Source organism: Mauremys mutica, chromosome 3, assembly GCF_020497125.1.
Source record: "Mauremys mutica isolate MM-2020 ecotype Southern chromosome 3, ASM2049712v1, whole genome shotgun sequence".
In the NCBI taxonomy this organism is placed as follows: domain Eukaryota; kingdom Metazoa; phylum Chordata; order Testudines; family Geoemydidae; genus Mauremys; species Mauremys mutica.
In genome coordinates this window covers 37,248,261-37,273,756 of record NC_059074.1, presented here as the reverse complement: position 1 = coordinate 37,273,756, position 25,496 = coordinate 37,248,261, and the positions used below count along the sequence as shown (strand labels likewise).

The 25,496-nt window shown below is 41.7% G+C and overlaps 1 protein-coding gene across 3 annotated transcripts in view; it reads right to left on the bottom strand.

Annotated features, from left to right (window-relative positions):
- Positions 1-25,496, bottom strand: part of EIPR1 (EARP complex and GARP complex interacting protein 1) — a 162,783-nt gene that overhangs the window by 24,246 nt on the left and 113,041 nt on the right. For all 3 annotated transcript variants that reach the window (XM_045010011.1, XM_045010013.1, XM_045010012.1), the window contains exons 5-6: positions 22,880-22,979; positions 2,343-2,479 (exon numbers count right to left, since the gene is read on the bottom strand). In XM_045010011.1, coding sequence (XP_044865946.1) covers positions 2,343-2,479; positions 22,880-22,979 — 237 coding nt within the window. The remainder of the gene's footprint in view (positions 1-2,342; positions 2,480-22,879; positions 22,980-25,496) is intronic.

The window sequence follows — 25,496 nt, the reverse complement described above, 5'->3', positions numbered from 1 at the left end:
TTATGCAAGTATTGGTAGCTCATCGGATATGCTTTCTCGATATTAATGGGGGCTGGTCAGGGAAGGTGCATGATGCTCGCACCTTTAAGGACTGTTCAGAAAGCTGCAAGCAGGGACATTCTTTCCACTGGTGGATTACCATTGGTAATACTGAAATGCCAAATACTAACTTTCTTCACCCTCTCCCCCATTCTATTCTCTTTCCCCTATCATCTGAACATATGTCAGGATTACCCCAATCTTAAAAGACCCTCCCCTTGACCACACTTATGTCTTCAACTACTGTCCCATCTTCTTCCTTCCCCTTTCTTCCAATCTTCTTGCAATTTATTCTCACTGCCTGGACTTCCTCTGATTTAATTTTCTTTTGGAATCCACACATTCTGGTTTCTATCTTCTCAGCTTGACATACACTGCTCTTATTACAATTACCAATGACCTCCTCCTGCCCTAGTGTGAAAGTCTGTTTTTTTCTGTTCTTTTCCTCATTCGTTTAACACCTTCAACATCATTTTCTACCCACTCTAGGGGTTTCTTGACAGTATTCTCCTGCTTCTATTCTAGCCCTTCTTCAGTATCTCCCTCCTCCATTTTCCCATTCTCCGCCAATTTTTATCCTCGGTTCCCTAGTCTTTACTTCTTTTTCCTTAGTTATGGCTGAATTCATCTTCTCTTATGGCTTCCACTCCTACTTCTGCCTACTTACAGGAGCTTTCTGTAAATCAGCTAGTCTGGCTCCCCTTATTGTGAAGAACCTGCTTTTTTCCCCCAATGCTAGTCAGTTATGCAGTTCTGCTCTGTTCAAGCTCAGAAGCTCCGTGGGTCTGAAGAGTCCCTCCTGCAGAATTTGGTAGCTTAAAGAACAGATTCCATGTAAGAATCCTGGGGTACAGCTTAGTCCCGTGAGCTCCTAAACTCTGCAGAGTAGGAGCTTCAGACAAATCTTGGGGAATGTCAGAGTTGTGGTTCAATATGACTATACACCAACAGGTCCATATGCAGTTGGTGTAACATTTTCATACACATATAAAACATAGGTAGCTGGGGCAGAATAGTTATATTCCAGGAAATACAGTGACTTTACATATTTAGTAGACAAATCAGACTAGCCTCTTTCTAGAGATACTACAGTCTCTTTAGCTCAGAGTTATTCTTGTTTGTATTTTTTTTCATGTAGATTGCAAATAGTCAATTGTCTGAAGCCCACTGCTCTTCAAACTGGTTTTGGGACTGTCTAATCTGAGCTATGATTTTTTCTATAGCTTGTATTTTGTTTAGACAAGCTGTAATTGTGAAGTTTGTTTTTTGTAAACCATACTGTAGCATTTTTCTTTCTGCTACTGTTAATAACCTGAATAAATATTTTTCACTGGTGTTTGCTAGGATACTTCATTAAACACAATGTTCAGAAGATTTTTCCATTAGGAATAGTAAAGTAAGAGTGTGAAACTTAAATGTATTGTGTGCATGGTCTTTATCACTTGAACTTTCCTTCTTAGAAACATAGTTAGGCTTTAAGCTCAAGCGTGAATACAACATGCTGAAATGAGATAATTACAGAAAACAAAGGAAGCTTGCAGGAGCCATAGAACAAAATTTGAAATCATCCCCCCTTTAAGGCAACAGAAGTTATTACAAGACACCCGTTTTCTCAGTTTAGTGATAAATTACTGTATGCTAAGGGGATAAATGGTATCTTAAAAAAGCTTGCAGAGCCTTCTGTTGTTATGGCAACAGATGTGCACATCACCACTCCTTTGCCTATCAAAATCACAAACAGAGCAGGTAAAGAGTCCCTAACTTGGTATATTTGCAGCATTTTGTTTGTCTTGGCTCACTTTTTTTTAATTGAAGTCTATAATTGTGTGGAACTAGTATGTTATAATCTTAGATACAGTAGTTACTAAAATTGTAAAAGTAAAAGGTAAACTTACCTCCAAACATTAAATTACCTTTAACCATCATACTATGAAGGTAACAATTAGTGCACCATCAGTACTCTGATTTAAACAGACATTGATTTTCATGGTGAATTATGAAACAACTCTAGTTTAAGTAATACTTATATTGTGTATTGAACAATCACCTTGGGACTACTGCATATTTCGATGACACTCAATATGCAAGGCAGATTTGAAGCTTAGAAAAAACCCAAGAGTAAACCCTTTACTTGAAAGTTCTGAATACACCAACAATGCAATCCAAATCCATTCCATTTACAATTATTTATGCAGTCATATCTTTTCTACCCTTTTTTTCAAAAAACAAGTCAAAAGTGATTAAAATTAACCTCCAATGGAGAGTCTATTCTTTAAGAACAAGAGAGCAAATTTTATTGTTACCTCATACTTCGTGTATCCCATCCTCGAATGGCAGTATCATTGGCTGTTGCAACTTGCGTACAATTGTGGTGTGGACTCCATCGTCCGGAAGTAAATTTTAATTGCCCTTTTCCTTCCAATGCAGCAGAATTGGACAGCTGTGCATTAAAAAAATGGGGTATTTACAAATAAGGCTAAAATTAAAATAAGTGCAGGCACAGTGGAAAAATTGCAAGCTGACCTATTGCTCCAAGTGCAAGAAAGTAAGGTAGAGATGCTAGGATAATAATGGGGACAAAATAAATAAATACATACATACATAAAGAGTAAGTATATAAAAAACTCAGACCAGTAAGTTTGTTTTCTAGCCTATACAATATGAAGTAATTTATATAAGGTTTATCCAGTGTAAGTTACTCAGTGGACAATGGATATAAAGATCATTTTCTAACCTTCTTTACATTTCCAAAGAAAATTAAATTGTTTCATGTCCCTGATAACAAAGCTTCAACAAATTATATGAGACGATCTACACAGTTTTGTACCTTAATAGCCCTCATGGAATTATGAGTTTCAAAGACAGAAAATATCTTGAATGTCCAAAAGTCTTCCTAGTTTTTAAGGACAGGTTTGAGTGTATTAAAGTATGAAACATCTGGCCAATTTATCATGATTCTGTCCCACATCACCAAAATATCAAGAAGGAATCAGACATCTCATTTTCTGCTTCAAGCTCTGGCTTCTCAAAGGCCAAAATGGAAAAAGGAGAAGGAAGATAACCCATTTTCACGCCAAAATGAAACTGAAGCCAAGTTTCCTAAAACAAACATACACTATACTTGTTCACTATGTAAAACACTTAATCTAGAGGTTATCATTCTAAAGTGGAAAGAGACTGCTGCAGAATTAATAGACTAGCAGTGAGATTGAATGGAATCGGAAGCGTGGTTTCCATTGCATCAACTCAGCATCAATAATATGGTCCAGCAGCAAGAGCACCAAAGTGAGAGCAATGAGTCCTGTTTTATTTCTAGATCTGTCATTGACAAATTGTGTAACCTTGGCAAGTCCCTTGAGTTCTGTTCCTCAGTTTCCCCACTTGGAAGATAGATGTAATGATTATGATTGCTCTTTATAATTACATCAGAGGGATAAAAAACAGGAAGGGAAAAGAGCTCATTAAACTAAAAGGCAGTGTTGGCACAAGAATAAACAGATATAAACTGGCCATAAACAAGTCTAGGCTAGAGATTAGAAGAAGGTTACTAACCAGCAGAGGAGTAAGGTTCTGGAACAACCTTCAACAAAAGTAATGGGAGATAACTAGTTTCAAAATTATGCTTGATAAATTTACAAATTGTGTCATATTTCAGGGTAACTGCATCTGTATTCCCCCCTCCACAGCCCCTAGTGAGCATCTACTTAAGGTTTCTGTCTCCCTCATTCCTGACTAGGATTTCAAGGTAACATGGCTCCCTGGTTTATACTGCAACATCCCCAGCAAAGCAGTCTATCTAAAGCAGTGATTCTCAAACTTTTGTACTGGTGATCCCTTTAACATAGCAAGCCTCTGAGTGCGACCCCCCCTTATAAATTCAAAATACTTTTAAATAAATGTAACACCATTATTAATGCTAGAGGCAAAGCAGGGTTTGGGGTGGAAGCTGAGAGCTTGCGACCCCCCATGTAATAACTTCATGACCCCCTGAGGAGTCCCGACCCCCAGTTTGAGAACTCTTGATCTAAAAGCCAGCACCTGAGCTTTGCTTTCTCTTCAGGGACTCTAAACAGTATATTGCTAGCAGTTACAAGTTACCACACAGCTTTTTCTAAGCAAGCACATTTATTCTTAAGGTAAAAGCATTACAAAGAAAACATAAAAACAATAGGAGTTCCTATACACATGCTAGCAGCTTACCAGAGATTGCACATGAGTCTTATAGGTCCCTAGTAGGTCAAAATCTTTCCAACCCTTCTGCAAGGGTTGGAACTGCTTAGGACAGAAGGTCCTGTCCTGTCTTCTTGCTGGATTAGGAAGAAAGCTCTGACTGAGTTTAAACCTAGCCTTTTTACAACTTTCTTTGCCAGTTGATCTCTGGAAAACCCAGCTTGAACCAATATACGGAAGCCTTCCCTGGGGTTGGTACCTCTCCAGAGGTTTGTCACAGGATGCTTCTTCGGCTACCCAGTAGGCAGTGCTGTCTAACTTGTTTTTGTGGTCTCCTAGTCACAAACACAGAGTCCATTTCTTTTCCATCATGTATATATCTTTAATTCTCAGTTTCCAAACATGACAGGATGTAGCTCAGGTGCACAGTAGCAAGAGCCTTTCACACAGCTTTTCTCCTCGATACAGCTTACCTCCCTTACTTCCTGTTCCTCCCAATTATATATCCTCCCCATTACTAAGTCAATTACCTCATTAGACCAACAACTATGACCAAGGGTAAGTAATCCCCACCAGGAACAGGTTGATTGATTCCAATTAAGCCTGCAGCCTTCTCTGTGCTACAGCAACTTCAGGGAGTAGGACACTATGACTAGCTCTCTGTCACAAGGTGTTTATAGCCTAAGTGATTCACCTTAATCACCCTCCACTAGAGGAGCAAAAAACAACCCTCCCTCCCTAGAGTTGCACACAACCCCTGGCCCATATTGATACATAAATCATTCAGAACCGTAACACAATACCTTTCCCCAAATGAAATTACATGACAGGGTTATCTGCAATAGCAGGGGACTAGATTCAATCATAGAACTGGAAGGAACTCGAGAGGTCACCTAGTCCAGTCTGGCAGGACTAAGTATTATCTAGACCATTCCTGACAGGTGTTTGTCTAACCTGCTCTTAAAAACCTCCAATGATGGAGATTCCACCACCTTCTTAGGCAATTTATTCCAGTGCTTAACCACCCTGACAGTTAGGAATTGTTTCCTAAAGTCCAACCTAAACCTCCCTTGCTGCAATTTAAGCCCATTGCTTCTTTTCCTATCCTCAGAGATTAAGAAAAAACATTTTTCTCCCTCCTCCTTGTAACAACCTTTTATGTACTTGAAAACTGTTATGTCCCCTCTCACTCTTCTCTTTTCCAGACTAAACAAACCCAATTTTTTCCAATCTTCCCTTATAGGTCATGTTTTCTAGACCTTTAATCATTTTTGTTGCTCTTCTCTGGACTCTCTCCAATTTGTTCACATCTTTCCACATCTTTGCTGAAATGCGGCGCTCAGAACTGGACGCAATACTCCAGTTGAGGCCTAATCAGCGCAGACTAGTGAGGAAGTATTACTTATTGTGTCTTGCTTACAACACTTCTGCTAATACATCCCAGAACGATGTTCATTTTTTTTGCAACAGCGTTACACTGTTGACTCATATTTAGCTCGTCGCCCACTACAACCCCCAAATCCCTTTCTGCAGTACTTCTTCCTAGGCAGTCATTTCCCATTTTGTATGTGTGCAACTGACTGTTCCTTCCTAAGTGGAGTACTTTGCATTCGTCCTTATTGAATTTCATCCTATTTACTTCACATCATTTCTCCAGTTTGTACAGAGCATTTTGAATTTTAATCCTATCCTCCAAAGCACTTGCAACCCCTCACAGCTTGGTATCATCCACAAACTTTATAATTGTACTCTCTATGGCATTATCTAAATCACTGATGAAGATATTGAACAGAACCGGACACAGAACTGATCTCTGCGGGACCCCACTTGTTGTTCCTACTCTCTAGGAACGGTTTTCCAACCAGTCATTCACTCACCATATACAGTAACTCCTCACTTAAAGTCATCTTGTTTAATGTTGTTTTGTTGTTATGTTGCTGATTAATTAGGGAACATGCTCGTTTAAAGTTGTGTAATGCTCCCTTCTAATGTCGTTTGGCAGCCGCCTGCTTTGTCTACTGCTTGCAGGAAGAGCAGCCCGTTGCAGCTAGCTGGTGGGGGCTTAGAACCAGGGTGGACGGGCAGCCCCCTATCAGCTCCCCGCTCCCCTAAGTTCCCTGTGCAGCAGCTGCCTGCAGTTCAGCTGTGTCCCTCCCCCACCCCCGGCCATGTGCTGCTGCTGCCCTCTGCCTTGGAGCTGCTCCCCAAGACTGCTGCTTGCTGTGCCAGGGAGGAGGGAAGGAAGAGGGGGGCTAATGCCAGGGGGCTAATGTCCCCCTGCTCTTGCACCCCACTTACCCCATCTTCCATAGAGCAGGGCTCAGGACAGAGAGAGCTTGCAGCACCTGCGGTCTCAGCAAGCTGATCTAATTAACAAGGCAGGAATGTGCACATCTCCCTCCATTCCTGCTGGCTTGCAGAGTGAGAGTTAACCCTTGAGGGCTCGGCCAATTGCTAGTTCATCATTTATCAGTAAGGGAAATATCCCACCCTCTGACTCCTCCACCTCAACCAAGCTTCACAATCATCATCGTGTACCAGGGGAAATTGGATTAGCTCAACATCGTTTCGCTTAAAGTTGCATTTTCCCAAGAACATAACTATAATGTCAAGTAAGGAGTTACTGCAGTAGCTCCATCTAGGTTGCATTTCCCTAGTTTGTTTATGAGACGGTCATGCGAGACAGTATCGAAAGCTTTACTAAAGGCAAGATGTACCACGTCTACTGCTTCTCCCCTCTTCCCCGCCCCCATACCCTGTCAAAGAAGGCTATCAGGTTGGTTTGACATGATTTGTTCTTGACAAATCCACACTGACCTTATCACCTTATTATCTTCTAGATGTTTGCAAATTGACTGCTTAATTATTTGCTCCATTAGTTTTCCAGATACGGAAGTTAAGCTGACTGGTCTGTAATTACCTGGGTTGTCCTTATTTCCCTTTTTATAGATTGGCACTATATTTGCCCTTTTCCAGTCGTCTGGAATCGCTCCCGTCTTCCATGACTTTTCAAAAATAATTGCTAATGGCTCAGATATTTCCTCAGTCAGTTCCTTGCGTATTCTAGGATGCATTTCATCAGGCCCTTGTAGTATCATTAGTGCCCACATGGATGAGTAGCATGGGATAGTAGTCAGAGGGTTGGATGATCCTCAACAATCTCTCCATAACGTCTTGGATATGGGCCCCTGGCAGGCAGCATGCCTCCTGGAATGCCATGTCAGGGCAACTGATGAGTGCCTCTGTCCCCCTCAGAAGAGAGTAACCAACCACCACCACCCTAAGTTTCCTCCTGGGAGTGGTGGCTGCGATCCTCCCAGCCTTGGGGGTACATGGCTTCTCCTCCTTCAACTTTGGGGGTGATTCCTCATCACTCGTTGCGAGGGCAGCATATCGGTTTTCCATCACCACGGTGGGTGGGTTAGGAGTAGAGATGGAGCACTGCTTGCTGCCATAAGTAAACAGCTGCCTGTGTCCTCCCTGTGACAGAGCCATATCCTCCTCCCCGGTGATGTGAAAGCAGTTTTCTGTAGTTGGATAGCTTCCTCAGCCTTGGATGTCTCCATATGAATATTCTCGAGAAACTCCTCATGGGAACAGATGCTCCTCAGCCTAGCCACCTCCTCCTGTAGCTCTCCCACCTACTTCCTGAGAGATTCCACCAGCAAGTACCTTTCACACTGGATGGTCCCCACAGCCTGGCTTTCTGTGAGGCCACAGTCTCTGCAAACCCACACCAGGATCTGGGTAGAGGAATCCATGGTTAGGTTGTCTGTCTGGATACAGGAGCAGGTGGAGGAGACAGGAGCAGTGTTGGCAATGGTGATGAGGTCCTTCCTAACCATAACGATTATATTACAACTTCCTCCTACACACTCGCTCTCAAACTCCCCTGTTTGCGGTCCCCTGTTTGCTAGCTAATCCAGAAGGTCCCTTCCAGTCCTATCTCCTATGTTTCTATGATCATCTACCTTTGTAAAGTACTGAGAGCCAAGGATAGAAAGCTCTATATAAGTTGCAATAATAATAATAATCATAACACCATCACCACCACCAACAACAACACTACTACTGATTCACTGAAGATATGGCACAATGGAGGTGCATGACATTTTCATTTAGTAAGTTCAGTATGTTTTACTTTTTTTTGTTTTTCACAGAAACATTTCAGTTCTTTAAATTTACAACTCTGAAATATCTAAAACAGTACATTCTTATGCTTTTGAATTATTTGAAAAATAATAAATAGAAATTTGAGAATATATCTAATTTAGTGAATGGGAAAATTCCCTTTAGACCTCTTTCTCCTTAATGAATTTTTGTAACATTTTATTAATTTCTACAGTGCCTCCCTCGCTCTCTCTCTCTCTCTGCAGCAGCTAGGCACTTTAATTACAGACAATAAACCACAAAAGAAGAACAAAATAAAACCAGTTAATCAAATGCTAACAAATGAAGCTTGCATCTTGCCCTGAAGGTTGCTAGATTAAAAACTCTGATGGACCTTCAAGTACAGTGAATTCCAATGTGAGACCCTTAATTGAGGAAGCTTTGCCTCCAAACATGAAGTATTCAGTATGTTCAGGTAGCACACACTTCTCATCTTATCATTACTATCTTTACAGGTTATAGGGTGAAAGATGGTATCTCAAGTAATGAAGTCCCTAAAGATCTAAATCGTTAAAGATCACCATCTGAGATAAATTAACTCATGGCAGTGAACCTCGCCACTCAGGAAACACGCAGCTGCATTCTGCAGTAGCTAGAGATAGTAGGTGGACTTCAGGGTAACCCTACATAGAGGGCACTGCAACAGCCAAACCAGGAAGTAAAGATATAAAAGACTGCTCTCAGGTTCATAATGCAAGGAAATGAGTAGTCTTCTGGCTAGCTGGAGATGCTGAATGGCACTATGAACCATAATACTATCTGAGAATTCCAATAGGACCCTGACACTATCAATCATTTTGCATAAAATTGGATACACAAAATGAGAAGAGTGTGCAGACCCAGCCTACACTCTTCACTTCTCCATGTTTCTCATTACCGACAAACATCCGTTCTTACTCAATTTGAGCTAGTTCAACTTCATCCAGATTGCTCTTTAAGTATACATTGGAAAAGTAATGAGACTGTAGAATCTGAGTTCAATAAAAAAGAATTGTAGAGACAAGTATCATCAGTATAGTGGTAACACGAGTGCTTCCTGATCACACCCTAATGGTTTCATACTAGCATTGGGAAAACAAGGAACAGGGAAGGACAGAAGATGGAAATTTGTAGGACCCCACATGCTAGAGCCTTTGGAGAGAAACAATTGCTCAGCAGTTGTTTTTAGTACTTTTCCAAGAAGGAGTGAGCTGAATTAGCATGAACACATTATCTTGTTTATTAAGAGAAGATAAACAGTCATGTCAACAGTTTTAGTCCCATGCCAAGGTGAACACTGACCAACAGAGATCAAAGAAAATTGTGAAATCCAAACAGGGCTGGCACAACATCAATATTCAGAACTTCTACTGGTGAACCAGACAAACTATCCATAAAGATAGCAGTGCATGAAGGATCAGCATCGAGACGTTTCTTGTTTACATTTGACCTGGATATCCTCACAAGGAACATACAGAAGGAGGCACCTTGGTGCATGCTGTTTTCAGATTCTATTGCTCTATGCCAATGGTCTCCAAACTTTTCATGTCATGCCCCCCCGCCCCCCCCCCAGCTGCGGTTGGGAACTGGGAGCGGGGCCACGGCTCCGGAGGAGTGGGGAGCACAGACAGGGGTGAGGTGGCCAAGGCTGGGGCCAGAGCTGCAGCCGGGAGCCAGGGGCTGCGGCGGGGGTGAGGATTTCAGCAGGGCCGGGGGCTGCAGCAGGGCTGGGAGCTAGGGGCTGAGGCCAGAGTTGGTGGCTGGGGATGTGGCCAGGCCAGGAGCTGAGACTGTGGCCAGGAGCAGAGCCTTCAGAGCAGGGCTGGGTGATGTTCCCTCCCCGTCACCTGTGGGGGCTAGCCCAGGCCCGCCACGCCCCCCTGCACTTTCCTCTGTGCCCCACAGTTTGGGGACCACTGCTCTATGCAGTGAAGAGAAAGATGTAGAACAGGATCTGGATAAATGGAGAGATGTGTTGAAGAGACATGGGATCAAAATAAGTAGAGGAAAAATAGAGTATATGGTATATAATTTCAAACATGTGAACACTGAAGAATTATCTTTGAAACTAGATGGGCAGACAACAGGAAAAACAGAGTTTCAAGAACTGGATTCCACAATCTGGGGAAACGGAGGATGGAATTAGAGCTCAGATAATAAATGCCTGGCTTAAATGGAGAGAGAGACGTATTGTAGTATGTGATAAGACGACACCAGTTAAGATTAAAAAGGAAAGTTTATAAAACAGTGGTGTCAGGTATCAGGGGGTAACCGTGTTAGTCTATCCACAAAAACAACAAGGAGTCTGGTGGCACCTTGAAGACTAACAGATTTATCTGGGCATAAGCTTTCGTGGGTAAAAAACCTCACTTCTTTAGATGTTCATCCAGTTTTAATACATGGTGCTAAGCGTCGGACAAGGAAGAAAACATGAGCAAATGATCTGTTCCACAGAAATGCAGATACTGAGATTGATGAGTGGTGTAAGCAACAAAGACCACAGGAGGAATGTGTATGTTAGAGACATGCTCAAAGTAATACCCATAAATGAAAAAAAGAGGGACTGCAAGTTCAGACAATTTGATCCCAACAATTATGGGTGCAGGGCAGTCCAAAAGATCAAAAATGAAAGAAAAAAAAAGACAGAGAGGCTGATCCAAGAAGTAATGGAGGGATGTCATAAAGGAAGACAGATTAGCATGTGGTCCTAGACAATATGGAATTGAACAGGACACTTTGGAGGGAGAGGACTTGCAGAGCAGACTCCACAGATGGGATTAACACAAGGAGTAGGAGGAACAAGAGAAAGAGCACACACACATAGGAAAATGAGCAATTTAGGAACAAAATACAATCACTGACTCATAATAAAACTAATATTTAGCCAAACTAGGGATAATGCATACTTTTCCAATGTATATGGTCAAATACATGCAAAAGGCCCATAAAAATAGGCCATATAGGTCATTTTTTGGAGGCAAGACAAGACGGTTTATAGATTTGTTGGCAAACAACAACGCACCACAGTTCTGGGATGAATATTTTGTGACTGGGATGCAAAGAACATGCAAAATGTCCATGCGTCAATGCCTCTGTCTATTTAATTCTACTGCAATATGTTTAGAACAGCTGAAGATGGCATTTACTTGCATAGGAAGATCTACCTGATTTAGTGACCTCGGAACTATAGTCCAATTGAGGAACTTTCTCACTTTCTCCAACAAAACCTGAAGAGATCCTGTGAATTGTTTGGGCTTTAGACCTCGTCTCGGTTCAACTAATGATTATAAATGGCAAAGAATAACTAATTTAATTTGAAAAGGTCCTGACAGTGAGCGTAAGATTAGATTCACTGCAGGGAATCTCCTCAAGCAATTTTTTAAAACGCAGCTTGGGTCTAAGATGGTTGAAATAGAGGCTAAAATATATGTATTTAAATACTATAGAGGAGAGGCACAAAATCATGTTGACAAAAATGCTGAAAGAATGAAAAAAAGGAAACTAAATTGGACTATATAGACAATAGTTGTGGATTTAAAATATTTCCTATCATAGGCTGACAGGATGATACAGGAACTGAAGGTGCCAGTAGTCTGATTACAAAATGGCTTTGTAAAATTTTAGGAATTCATTAATATCTTCATAATTATTTCATAATTAATAATCTTCATTAATGATCTGGAGGAGGCGTGGACTACACTCTCAGCAAGTTTGCAGCTGACATTAACTGGGAGGAGTGGTAGATACGCTGGAGGGTAGGGATAGGATGCAGAGGGACCTAGACAAATTAGAGGATTGGGACAAAAGAAATCTGATGAGGTTCAACAAGGACAAGTGCAGAGTCCTGCACTTAGGACGGAAGAATCCCATGCACTGCTATAGACTAGGAACCGAATGGCTAGGCAGCAGTTCTGCAGAAAAGGACCTAGGGGTTACAGTAGACGAGACACTTAATATGAGTCAACAGTGTACCCTTGTTGCCAAGAAGGCTAACAGCATTTTGGGGTGTATAAGTAGGGGCATTGCTAGCAGATCGAGGGACGTGATCATTCCCCTCTATTCGACATTGGTGAGGCCTCATCTGGAGTACTGTGTTCAGTTTTGGGCCCCACACTAGAAGAAGGATGTGGAAAAATTGGAAAGAGTCCAGCGGAGGGCAACAAACATGATTAGGGGGCTGGAGCACATGACTTATGAGGAGAGGTTCAGGGAACTGGGATTGTTTAGTCTGCAGAAGAAAAGAATAAGGGGGGATTTGACAGCTGCTTTCAACAACCTGAAAGGGGGTTCCAAAGAAGATGGATCTAGACTGTTCTCAGTGGTAGCAGATGACAGAACAAGGAGTAATGGTCTCAAGTTGCAGTGGGGGAGGTTTAGGTTGGATATTAGGAAAAACTTTTTCACTAGGAGGGTTACCTAGGGAGGCGGTGAAATCTCCTTAGAGATTTTTAAGGTCAGGCTTGAGGAAGCCCTGGCTGGGATGATTAAGTGGGAACTGATCCTGCTTTGAGCAGAGAGTTGGACTAGATGACCTCCTGAGGTCCCTTCCAACCCTGATATTCTATGATAGGACTGGAAGGGTCCTCCTGGGTCACCAAGTCCAGCCCCCTTCAATCAAAGCTAATCTAGTTATGTAATCCTGTTCACAAATTTACCCTGCTTCACCTTAAAACTAGTTTGCTCCCACTACTCCTATTGGAAGGCTACTGCAGAACCTCACTCCTCTGATCATTAGAAAATCTTTTAATTTCCAGCCTGAATTTATTCATAGCCAGTTTACATCCATTTGTTCTTGTGCCAACATTCTGTTCACCTTAAAGAGCTCTTCCTCTCTCCTTGGTGTTTATTACCCTGATGTACTTATAGACAGCAATCATACTCCTTCTAAACCATTTTGCTAGGCTAAACAAACCAAGCTCTTTTGGTCTCCTCTCATAAGATTGGCTATCAATTCCTCTGATTATTCTACTAACCTTTCTATGTACCTGTTATAGTTTGAATTCAATAGTTTATCTTAGTAGGCATTGTTTATTGTATATTTTCTTTGGAGTAATTTGCTTGCAAATACATAGAGTAAGTGGACATGGACTTTTTCCCCTTACCTTGAAGACTTTTCTGAATTCCTGCATTTGATGTCTTGTAGAATTGATTATAGCCTCCAAATCAACTGTGAAGGACTCTAATGGTCTCTCTTTAGGAGAGCTTTTATGTAAAGACTTTTCGATTATACATTTCATTTTTTTTCTTGTTAAATCTGGTGAGAACAGATTTTCTGTGCCATAGGTCGAAGCTGCATTGTGTTTTGTACCTGTTTTCAAGGCCCACAGAGCTCTGTTCTGTCTTGTTAATCTCCCTGAGTAGCCTACTTTTATTTTTACATACACACATGCGCACACAAACAGAAAAACATTTAAATTTAAAATTTTGTTTTTAAAGTTGAGATGTACTTCATACTCAACAATCCCATACAAACAGGTTGTACAGAGACGTAACAAAATCTTATCTGTAGCCACATCACATTCATGTTCAAAATACCCCTTATATGTGGAGGTGATGGCCTATGTAAAAAATATATTTATCATACTGTTAATATCACCACCTGTTCTCTGCTCACTAATCCATTTGCAGGGGATTACCTCTAACATTTCAAATTGTAGAACAGCGGGGGTTTTTAAAGTCATCTTGCTAAGGAAATGTTTCCTCCTCCTCGCCTCAATTGTGGAATTTCCCTTCCTTGTTATTGGCAATATTCATTCCTGGATCAGTTTTTCTACATATCAAAGGGCCATAGCTTTGAAGCCCAGTATTTCTCAGCACTGTGTGGCTAGAAACATGAAATTAATCCCTTTGAAAAGGGAAGACTCCAAGCTTCCTAATGGGGCTCAACAATCTAGTCTAGCCCTATTTAAGCCTGCTTAAAATATTTGACTTAAAATTGTCATAACTTTAAGGATCAGAAAATCTATTTAGATCTTATAAAGAGGTTTTTATGACTCCCTGTAAGTCTCATACAATTGGATTCATAGTAACTAAGGCATCTAGATGGTTGCTTAAGACAGATTTCATGGCAAAATCAACCAACATGGAAAACATACCAGCTTTATAATAAATGATACATTTTGCCAAGATTGACATGCTGGTAGATCTGTGATTTTGAGGGGAAAAGTCTCCATTGGTTTTCAAAATTCAGCTGTCAAAGGAGAACCCCTATCCACAAGTGGGTTCTGGTTCACTGAAGCAGCAAATATCATCTAAGGGCTTGTATACACTGGCAATTTACAGTGCTGCAACTTTCTCATTCAGGGGTATGAACCCCCCTCCCCACACCCGCCCCAAGCACAGCAAGTTTCAGCGCTGTAAGGCGCCAGTGTAGACAGTGCATCAGCGCTGGGAGTGTGCCCCCAGTGCTGGTAACTATACCCCTCATGGAGGTGGGTTGGGTTTTTTTTGAGATCTGGGAGAACTCTCTCCCAGCGCTCTGCTGTGACCATAAAAGCCATGTTTAAGTGCTGCCACGGCTTTAGTGTTGCCAGTGTAGACTAGCCCTAAGTGAATCACTAAGAAAATTTCTGGGGGCAGAAGACTAATCATGGCAGAACAGTGATTCCTAGAGAAAAACGTATTCAGAAATAACTGAAGTTTCCAAAGTACACGATGGAAGCAGTGTGCTCACCATGAGATATCAGAATATTTTAGATGAGGTTATGGAGGAATTGATGGAACTTTCTATTGTCTCTCCTGAGAAAGTCAGTAACACTCCTAGCCTTTTCAAACTAAGGCTTTTCACAGACCATCCCAACACAATGCAATCTAAAAAACTCAGTCAGTCACGTATTGATATACTACTGGCCACATACTTATCTTGGGTTGTTCTTTAGACTTCCACTGACTCTAATTTGGGTTATTCATATTTTTCAGGTGCAAGCACATAACTGCTGTCATTGGCTAAATCTCCTTTGTTCCTTTATCACTGACCTTGCCCCCTGGAGCCATTATTCTGCTATCAATCTCTGATGCAGTACAAGCATACCTTCTATTTGGAAAGTAATAGAATTTAGAAAATATACTGGCTAAGCAACACTAACTGAAATACTGATGGATCAGCAGTCTTTTGAATCAGAAGCTGGATATTGCTTTAACGATATAAACATTGATTTCAAAAGTTATGCTGAGATTAAATAATATGTATCACATATAGCTGTTTTCATTGGAAGGTTCAAAGTGCTTTACAAAGGAAGTCAGTATCATTATCATAAACAGCTTTGTTGTGGCTTAACCAGCTAGATAGTCATGATGAAGAATCTATTGTTCTCAAAAGTCATTGGTAGACTCCAATACGGGGTGATGGAGGAAAGATGAGAAAACATGTTCGCAAATGTCTGCATGACAGAGAAAGAAAGTTAACTTAGGGGAAAGGAAAAGCAAATGGAAAGTATCTAAGTGACAGTAACAAATTTTAGTAACTAGAACCCTGGCCAAAAAATGAGGAAAAAGCCCTAACACTTAGACATTCGTTCGAAGATATTTTATTATGAAAGTATGACTAATGACAGACTGGACAGCATCCTGAAAGAAATTATATTTGATACAGACTGGAATTAGGGAGAAACATGGTAACTTTAAGATTGTATCAGAGAGTGGCTAGGACAGTGACAGTCTAATTAACATTCAAAAGAACCTAAAGCAAGGGAAGACAGAGCTGCCCAAAGGGAAAATGGAAGGAAGAGAGGAAATGCTAAACACGTCTGAAAGAATCCAACACTTCAATCGGACAAGGACAGCTACTGCATGCAAATAGACTTTATCCCAAAAAAGTAGTTTGCAAGAGGTTTAAAGGTTCCGTAGGAGTGATGTGTGTTACATAAGAGGAAATTAGAAAAATAATGCAGCATATCCGGCAATTACATCTCTCAATAAAAGTGAATGCAATGGGTATTATGTCAGAGAACACAGGCTGATGAACTTCTTAGGGGCTGGATTTAAGCAAATCTCATTGTCAATTTGCTAAAATAAAATATTACTTTGCAGCTCAAATGGCAATGCAGGTGGTTTGGGATACTGAATGCTGTAATACCTGGTTACAAGCTGTACAGGAAAGACACTAGATCAAAGAGCTGAATGTAAAGTATATCATAGAATCTAGGAAGATAAATATTTTGAGTGGACAGAACCATATAGTTGAATGTATATGGAATCAAAACCACCATGTGAATGTAAATATATTAGTGGGATTATACTACACTACTACCTTGATATAACGCCACCCGATATAGCACAAATTTGGATACAGCGCGGTAAAGCAGTGCTCTGGGGGGGCGGGGCTGTGCACTCCGGTGGATCAAAGCAAGTTCAATATAACACGGTTTCACCTATAACGCGGTAAGATTTTTTGGCTCCCTAGCCTCTTAATCAAGGAAATGAAATTACATGCACAATGTTCAGAGGCAGCAAAATCTAACAAAATGATGATAATGGGAGACTTCAACTACCCACATATAAACTGGCCAAATGGTACAAAAAGTTTAGAGAAACAATTTCTTCACATTTGAGTGCTGCTTCTTGGAACAAGTAGCTCTGGAGCACCCAACAAGACTCTTGATTTAAGTAACACACACTAATTCTAGAAGTGACAGCAGCTGAGCCACTACATAATAATGACTGCAGTATAATTAGATTCAACATTCTTGGGGCACGTAGGGTACCAAAAAGTGACATAGTGACACTAAACTTTAGGAAAGGAGATTTCAATAAAATGAAACGCTTAGTCAAAAGGGCCCTAAAATTAAAAGTGGAGGAAGTAAAATCCTCACAGGAGGTATGGAGGCTACTAATAAAAAACAAACCGTCTCAAAAGACATGTGTGCCACTGAACAAAAAGAGAGCCAGGAAGACAAAGAGTAAATCGGTATGGCTACATTGCAAGTTCTGAGATGCAATTTGAGCCCAACAGAAATCCTTCCGAAGTTTGAAGTCTGATCCTGCTGAAGCCAATAAATAGTAACATAAAGTACAGCAGGCAGGAAATAAGAGGGGCATAAGGGTTAAAATTGATTTTTATAAACAAATAGCCTAAGATGTAAACAAACAAACAAAAATGCATGGGATTCTTTACGTTTATCAGAAACAAAGTTATTCTGGTCAGTCAGTCAGAGAGACAGAGGAACTTCAAAAAGAATTAAACACACCAGCTGAATGGACAATACAACAACAAATTAAATTCAGTGTGGATGAATGCAAATTAGTACACACTGGATGGAAAAAAATTAACTACTCATACATGTTGCAGGATTCTAAATTAATTGAATCAACTCAAGAAAGGGATCTGAGTGTCACTGTAGATGGCTCAAAGCAAACCTCTACACAATATGCAGCTGCAATCAAAAAACTAATGAGATGTTAGGCTACATAAGGAATGCAATTGTGAGTAATAATGGTATTATTATAGGCTTCATACAAATCAGCAATGTGGCCTCACCTGCAACACTGTGTGCCGTACAGGTCACCAGATCTCAAAAATTATATTGCAGAAGTGGGAGGGGATTCAAACAAGACCAAAAAGAATTGAAGGGCATAGAAAAACAGACTGAAAAAGATTGGGACTGTTTACCTTAGAAAAGAGACAAATAAGAGGAGACATGGTAAAACATAGGAAATAATGAACGGTGGAGAGAAAGTAAATCAGGAAATACTGTTCTCCCTGTCCAATAAACCAAGAGCAAGGTGACATTTGATTAAATTGAATGATGAAAAATTCAAAATTCAAGATTTTTCACACAATCTGTATTTAAACTTTTAAACTCATTGCCACAAGAAGTTGTTGAGGCCAAGGATTTAACAAGATTCAAAAAGGTCTTTATATGATCATCAAGTACATCCAGAGTTAACATAATTAATAACAAAAGTTTTGAATGGATTATTAAACCTCATGTTTCTGCATTAATCCAACCTCTAACTATTAAAGATCAAGAGAACATCCAAAATAAGGGACAGATGATCCCATGTCTGTCAATTGTGCGATTCTTACAACTCCTTCTGAATCGTCTGATACTGGCCACTTTCAGAGACAAAAATAATGCACTAGATCAGCATCAATCGTGATCGACTGGTTGATCCTGGAGCCTCTGCTGTTCGATCGCAATCTCCGGCCGCTGAAAGTACGGCAGCATAGCGGGGCTCAGGCAGGCTGCCTGCCCTGGCCCCATGCCACTCCCAGAAGCGGCTGGCTGCTGGCACATCTCTGTTGCCCCTGGGGGAAGGGAGTGTGAGGCGGTTCCACGTGTCGCCCCTGCCCCCAGCACCATCCCCGGAGCTCCCATTGGCCAGGAACTGGCCAATGGGAGCTGCGGGGGTGGTATTTCCAGGTGCAGGAAGCGCACAGAGACCCGCTGTTCCCCTCCCGCTCAGGGGCCGCAGAGATGTGCCAGCAGCCAGCTGCTTCCAGGAGCAGTGTGGGGCCAGGGAAGGCAGGCAGCCTGCCTGAGCCCCGCCAACCGGGAGCCCCCTGTGGTAAGCACCTCCTGGCTGAAGCCTACATCTCGCACCCCCATCCTGGAGCCCCCTCCTGCACCCAAACTCCGAGAGCCCACACCACTCATTCCCTCCTGCACCAAACTTGCTCCCAGAGCTTGCACCTCTCACTCCTGCACCCCAACCCCCAGCCTCAGCCAATGCACACCCCACAGTTGAGAATATTACACTGGTTCGGCCACAGAGACCCCCTTGGGACTGTCACCTGATGTGATGGATACACCTCTGAGCCAGTTTTCCCTGAGTCCAGCTTGGGACTCCAGAACCCTGCCTTATTGAGCCAGACATGCTAGCCTGCTGCAAAACAGACCCAGGTCTGGTCCATGCCCCCAAAGCTGCAGGCATTAACCAAAAACTGCTCAGCAGGTCACCTATCTCCAGCACCCAGACCCCCAGTTCCCAATGGGATCCAAACCCCAAATAAATTGGTTTTCCTCTGTATAAAACTTATACAGGGTAAACTCATAAATTGTCTGCCCTCTATAACACTGATAGAGAGATATGCACAGCCGTTTGCTTCCCCCAGGTATTAATCACTTACTCTGGGTTAATTAATAAACAAAAGTGATTTTATTAAGTATAAAAGTGGGATTTAAGTGGTTTCAAGTAATAACAGACAGAACAAAGTAAGTCACCAAGCAAAATAAAGCAAAAACACACAAGTCTAAGCCTAATACATTAAGAAACTGATTACAGGTAAAATCTCACCCTCAGAGATGTTCCAATAAGCTTCTTTCACAGACTAGACTCCTTCCTAGTCTGGGCCCAATCCTTTCCCCTGGTACAGTCCTTGTTAGTTCCAGCAGACATCTTAGGTGGAAACTAGATGTTCTCATGACTGACAATCCCTTTGTTCTGTTCCACCCCCTTTTATATCTTTGGCACAAGTCAGGAATCTTTTGTCTCTCTGGGTTCCCACCCTTCCTTCTAAATGGAAAAGCACCAGGTTTAAGATGGATTCCAGTATCAGGTGATATGCTCACATGTCCTGTGAGACCCCAGCCTCCATTCTTCACGCACCCAGGAAGGTTTGCAAGAAAACAGATCATTTACAACAAACTGTCCTAGTCTATGGGACCCATCAAGCTTCTAAACCATCATTAATGGCCCACACTTTGCATAATTACAATAGGACCTCAGAGTTATACTTAATATTCCTAGTTTCAGCTACAAGAATGCTACATTCATACAAATAGGATGAACACACTCAGTAGATTATAAGATTTGTAATGAGATCTTACAAGAGATCTTTTGCATAAAACATATTCCAGTTACATTATATTCACACATAAGCATATTTCCATAAAACATTATGGAGTGCAACATCGCATGTAACAATCCCTGAAGGATTTTGGATCTATAAACCACAAATGACACTAATAAAAAGTATAACTCATGAAATGTCCAGTGGATTCCATGAAATTAGATGCAGTGTGACCATATGACCCCTGCACCCAAACTCCCTCCCAGAGCTTGCACCCCTCACTCCTGCACCCTAATCCCCTGCCCCAGGCTCAACCCGGAACCCCCTCCCACACTCCAAACCCCTTGGCCCCAGCCCAGAGCCTGCATCCCCTCCCGCACCCCAACCCAATGAAAGTTAGTGAGGGTGGAGGAGAGCGAGTGATGGAGGGAGGGGGGAATGGAGTGAGTGGGATGGGGCCTTGGGGAAGGGGCAGGGCAGATCCTGGGTTGATCTTAAATTCAAAAAGTGATCTTGTGCGTAAAGGTTGGAGACCACTGGACTAGACAGAACTTGAGTCTGATCCAGTATTGCAATTCCTATACTCCTATGGGATTCGGTTCACACCTATCCACCAAAGAAATCACAGAGTACCACCTCAACTCATATCTTGATGCAACATCCTTTTCTCTGGCCTTGACAAATGCAATCTGCTTCACTCATATGCATTGAGAATGCTGCTGCAAAGATCATTTTCCTACCTTGTCATTTTGACTACATCATGCCTCTCTTTGAATTCCTCCTTCAGTTCATTCTTCTCTACTACATCAAACAAACTGTTTCTATTTACTTTCAAGGTCCTCCACAGTCAATCCTCACTCTACCTAACATCTCTCATTTGATATCTAGCTATTAATGCTCGCCTCCAACTGGTACCACCGCTGTAATTAAACCACTGTTGCATGGCCACACTATACTTCTGATTTCAGTGTAGCACATCCACAATAGCAGCTCTTGTACTGACAGAGAGAGCAGTGCACTGTGGGCAGCTATCTCACTGTGCAACTGGCTGCAGGGTGCTTTGGGAAGGGTTTGCAATGCCTCATGGGCAGATACAGTTTCAAATGATGAAGATTTCTCAATCCCATCGTTTCATGGGCATACTACTAGATTGCCTGCCGCTTTTCAATTGCTCTGGTAATTAACCTGCAACCCAGCCATCTCTGTCAGAAAACATGGATCCTGCACTGCTGTTCAGTACTGACTGTGCGTTATAAACACTGCTATAAGAGGCACCCAAGTGGGGGCTATTCGGTTGAGCCTGGCATCGTTTGTTTGCACTGTACTATGAACTTGTTGTTATTTCTCTGTGTGCCCGAAAAGTAACACATTTTTAAAGTAGCACTTGATATGACCAAACTGACATCGCTGAACACTAAAACAAGAAGCCCACAGAAGTGAGAGAGACAGGGAGTGTGCATGTGTGTGTGTGCATGTGTGTGTGTGGGTGTGAATGAGAGAGAGAGAGAAAGAGTGTGTGTTGGGAGAGAATGAGTATGTCGGCATGCTTCCTCTTTACATTCAGACAGCAGCAGGAAGCAACCAATCCTGAGGCAAAAGCTGGTGCACAGACAGCTGGTGTCCCACCCCTCAGCTCAGGAGAGACCATACACCAGCAGGGGGAGGGTAACACACAACATCAGCCCTCGCCTCCCTCCCTGGCTCTACACAGCAAGGCATAAGCTTCTCCTCAACCCCATCAGCAGCCTGCCTGCCACTGTAGTCCTAGTGCCGGGGAGAGCAGGATTCCATGTTCATGTTTTGATTCTGTGATTCCCTCCAAGTTCTCCCACCTCCTCTCCCCACAGACCAAGGAGATCCACCCCCTCCTCCGTACTCCAGGCAGGAGTCTGTTTGTTGCTGGGAGCCAACTTGCTCAGCTGAGTAGTAGTCCAAGCAGGAACCATCTTTTTCTGTGTTTGTACAGAGCCTAGCACAATGGGATTCTGGTCCATGACTAAGGCTGCCTATGTATTACAGCAATACAGATTAACAGCAGTGCTGACGCACTGAGATAGTGACTTGCGATACTGCGATGCTAGCAGACAGAGAATCTGTAAAAATCTCTCTCTCCACACTCCCTCTCCCCTCTTTGGGCTCTAGGACATACATGAATATTTGTTTAAATCAACAACTTCAAGATTTAACCTCTCTTACCCAATCCTTAGAATAAGCTTTTGTTCCATTGATCTCTGATTTAACTGGGTTTTCTTTAATTTGTCTAATGATCATTGCTTTATTAAAATCATTTTGACATTAGACTCATCAACACAGCCACAGGCAATTCAAGCAAAATAAATAAATAAATAAAGTAATAACTATTGGTAAGAGAGAAGGGGGACAAAGTTACCTAAGCCTGAAACATTCAAATTCAAAAAGGGACCCGACTGCCTATTTCAACAAGCTGCAGCCGGAAAGGGAAGAGAAAGCCTGTGGAGTGTGGGGGCAACAGGAAAAGGAGACTAAAGTTTCCATAAACCCAGGATTATCACATTTAATTCACACTAACACTACAGTAGTCTCAATACACAAGCTTTAGCTCCTACTCTAAGGATGTTAGAAGAAAGGTCTTATGCTAATTTTAATGAAATTGGGTAAAAAATTAACTTTTAAAAATTAGTAGCAAAATATTTGAGAATCCTTATAAAATGCTGGGTTAGATGATAACCAGTCAAACCAAAACCTAAATAATCTAACGCTTGCTATATACCATACTCAGCCATATTATAACTTACAAGCAATTTTTCTTACCACGGCGTTGCTTGAGCTTTCTTGCAAATCCCACAATAATAAGTGATTATCAGCCAGTGAAATGAGCTTTTTACCATCTCCCATTGGCTCCCATATAACACTGTAAAACAAACATATAACATGAATAAAACACATGAAAAGCCCCCAAAACAATGAAGTCTTGCAATTGTCATCCATTTTAATTCTGTGGCGCTAAATCTGTCCTCAAACACAACGGTGGAACTCCCATAATTTTCAATATAAATTGGTCCTTTTTGTCTGCAGAGCAGAATTTGACCATCCTTATCAATATGTAGTTAGTTACATACAAAAAACCCCCAAACATTAAAATAATATTACAGTGGTAAAGACAAGCACTCAAAAGTTAGGAAATGCCAGAATTAAGGTTGCCCATACAACCTTAATTTGGCCCCCTGGCGCATATGTACTACGATAGTCCTGCTCAACATCACATATAAAGTCTGTGGCAGATGACGGAACAAGTGGTGTTCAGTTATCACTCAGAGCCACGGAATCTGACAGAGGTCTGCTTCATTCATAGAGTGTGAGCTCTAACTGATCAGCACTGCTTAACATGAGTAACATAACTGGTTCTAAACTAGCTCTTGCCAGAGCCTCTTAAAGGTACACTTCCCCACATCTTCCTTTCCCAGGCAATTAACAAACAACATTAGCATACTACAAAATTTCAAGTACTTATAACCAAAATTACTAACCAAACTAACAATGCTCAATTTATTCTCTCAGGTGCACTGTACTGTCACGTAGACCTGTAGGCCTCACTTGAGACATCAGCACCATTGTACTCAGGTGGCAGGAAGTCCATTAACTCTGGCTGTGCCATGTCCTGGGGCTCAGACTTCTTAATCTGCTGTGGCTGTTGCCTGCTTAAGACCTCCTCTAGCAAGATGACCATTCAGAGCCACTTGGTTCCAAATGGTTCTTGACAGAGCCTCTTAAAGGCACAGTTTCTCACAGGACAGAACTCAGCTCTCTTGGATCCCAGTCTGCTTAATTACAAAACAACTTATTTTCTCTACTTGCATCCCTCTGTCTCAATTCTTGTCCATTCTGGGTACTAGATGAGGCAACGGTCATGGAAAATAAACAATGTAATTAAACACTGAATCATAATGCACATGCACAAAAAATCCAAATTACAGGATAACTTTAATTGTGTCATATCCTAACTTTGGAGCGCTTTTGGAAGCCAGTGAGACTAAATGGATGAGATTTGCCAGTTTAGTTACCCGAGTTCTGTTCCCAGCTTTTATAGAAGTGACTTTTTGTAATCTCTCAGGTACCTTATCAACACAGACATGGAAGCAATCTAGACACTTAGGCGGTGGGGAGAATTTCTAAAATGGGTGAATGATTCTTGCCTGCCTCCTATAGTAGGAATGTAAGGCCCAGATCTATTGGGCCATGAAGTACACAAAATTAACACCAGGTAATGGAAGAGCTGAAACAACAACTCACGGTCTTCTCCACACTCTTCACCCACTCCCCCTTTCCCTAGGCGAGAGAGAGGTAATGGGGAGATAACGGTAGTAAGGACTGGCTACAGCTTCTACATTCCTTCTATTGTAGAGTTCTAATCCTGTAGGAGGCTCAATGTAGAAGGTAACATCAGTACAGTTCATTTGTAGTAAACTCCATGATGCTGTGGGATGCTCAATACATTTGACATGTTATGAATTTTAGCACCAAGCCTCTAACATAAACTAGGACTCCCCCCCCCCCTCCCCCCCGAAGCATAGCCAAAATTACCTACTCTTTCTCTAATCATCTTAGAAATCACAGAATTATACTGGAAGGAACCTTGAGAGTTCATTTGGTCCAGTCCCCCGCACTCATGGCAGGACTAAGTATTATCTAGACTATCCCTGACAGATATTTGCCTAACCTGCTCTTAAAAATCTCAAATGATGGAGATTCCACAATCTTCCTGGGCAATTTATTCCAGTGCTTAACTATCCTGAATTGTTTCCTAATGTCCAAACTATACCACTCTTGCTGCAATTTAAACCCATTGCTTCTTGTCCTATCCTCAGAGGTTAAGAAAATCAATTTTTCTCCCTCCTCCTTGTAACAACCTTTAATGTATTTGAAAACTGTTACCATGTCCCTTCTCAGTCTTCGCTTTTCCAGACTAAGCAAACCAAATGTTTTCAATCTTCCCCCTTAGGTCATGTTTTCTAGTTGCTCTTTAATCAATTTTGTTGCTCTTCTCTGGACTTGCTACAATTTTTCCACATCTTTCCTGAAATGTGGTGCCCAGAACTGGTCACAATACTCCAGTTGATAACTAATCAGCACAGAGTAGAGCAGAAGAATTCCTTCTTGTGTCTTGCTTACAACACTTTTGCTAATACATCTCAGAATGATGTTTGCTTTTTCTGCAACAGCGTTACACTGTTGACTCATATTTAGCTTGTGATCCACTATGAATCCCAAATCCCTTTTTTGCAGTATTCCTTCCTAGGCAGTCATTTCGCATTTTGTATGTGTGCAACTGATTGTTCCATCCTAAGTGGTGTACTTTGCATTTGTCCTTATTGAATGTCATCCTATTTACTTCCAACCATTTCTCCAGTTTGTGCAGATCATTTTGAAT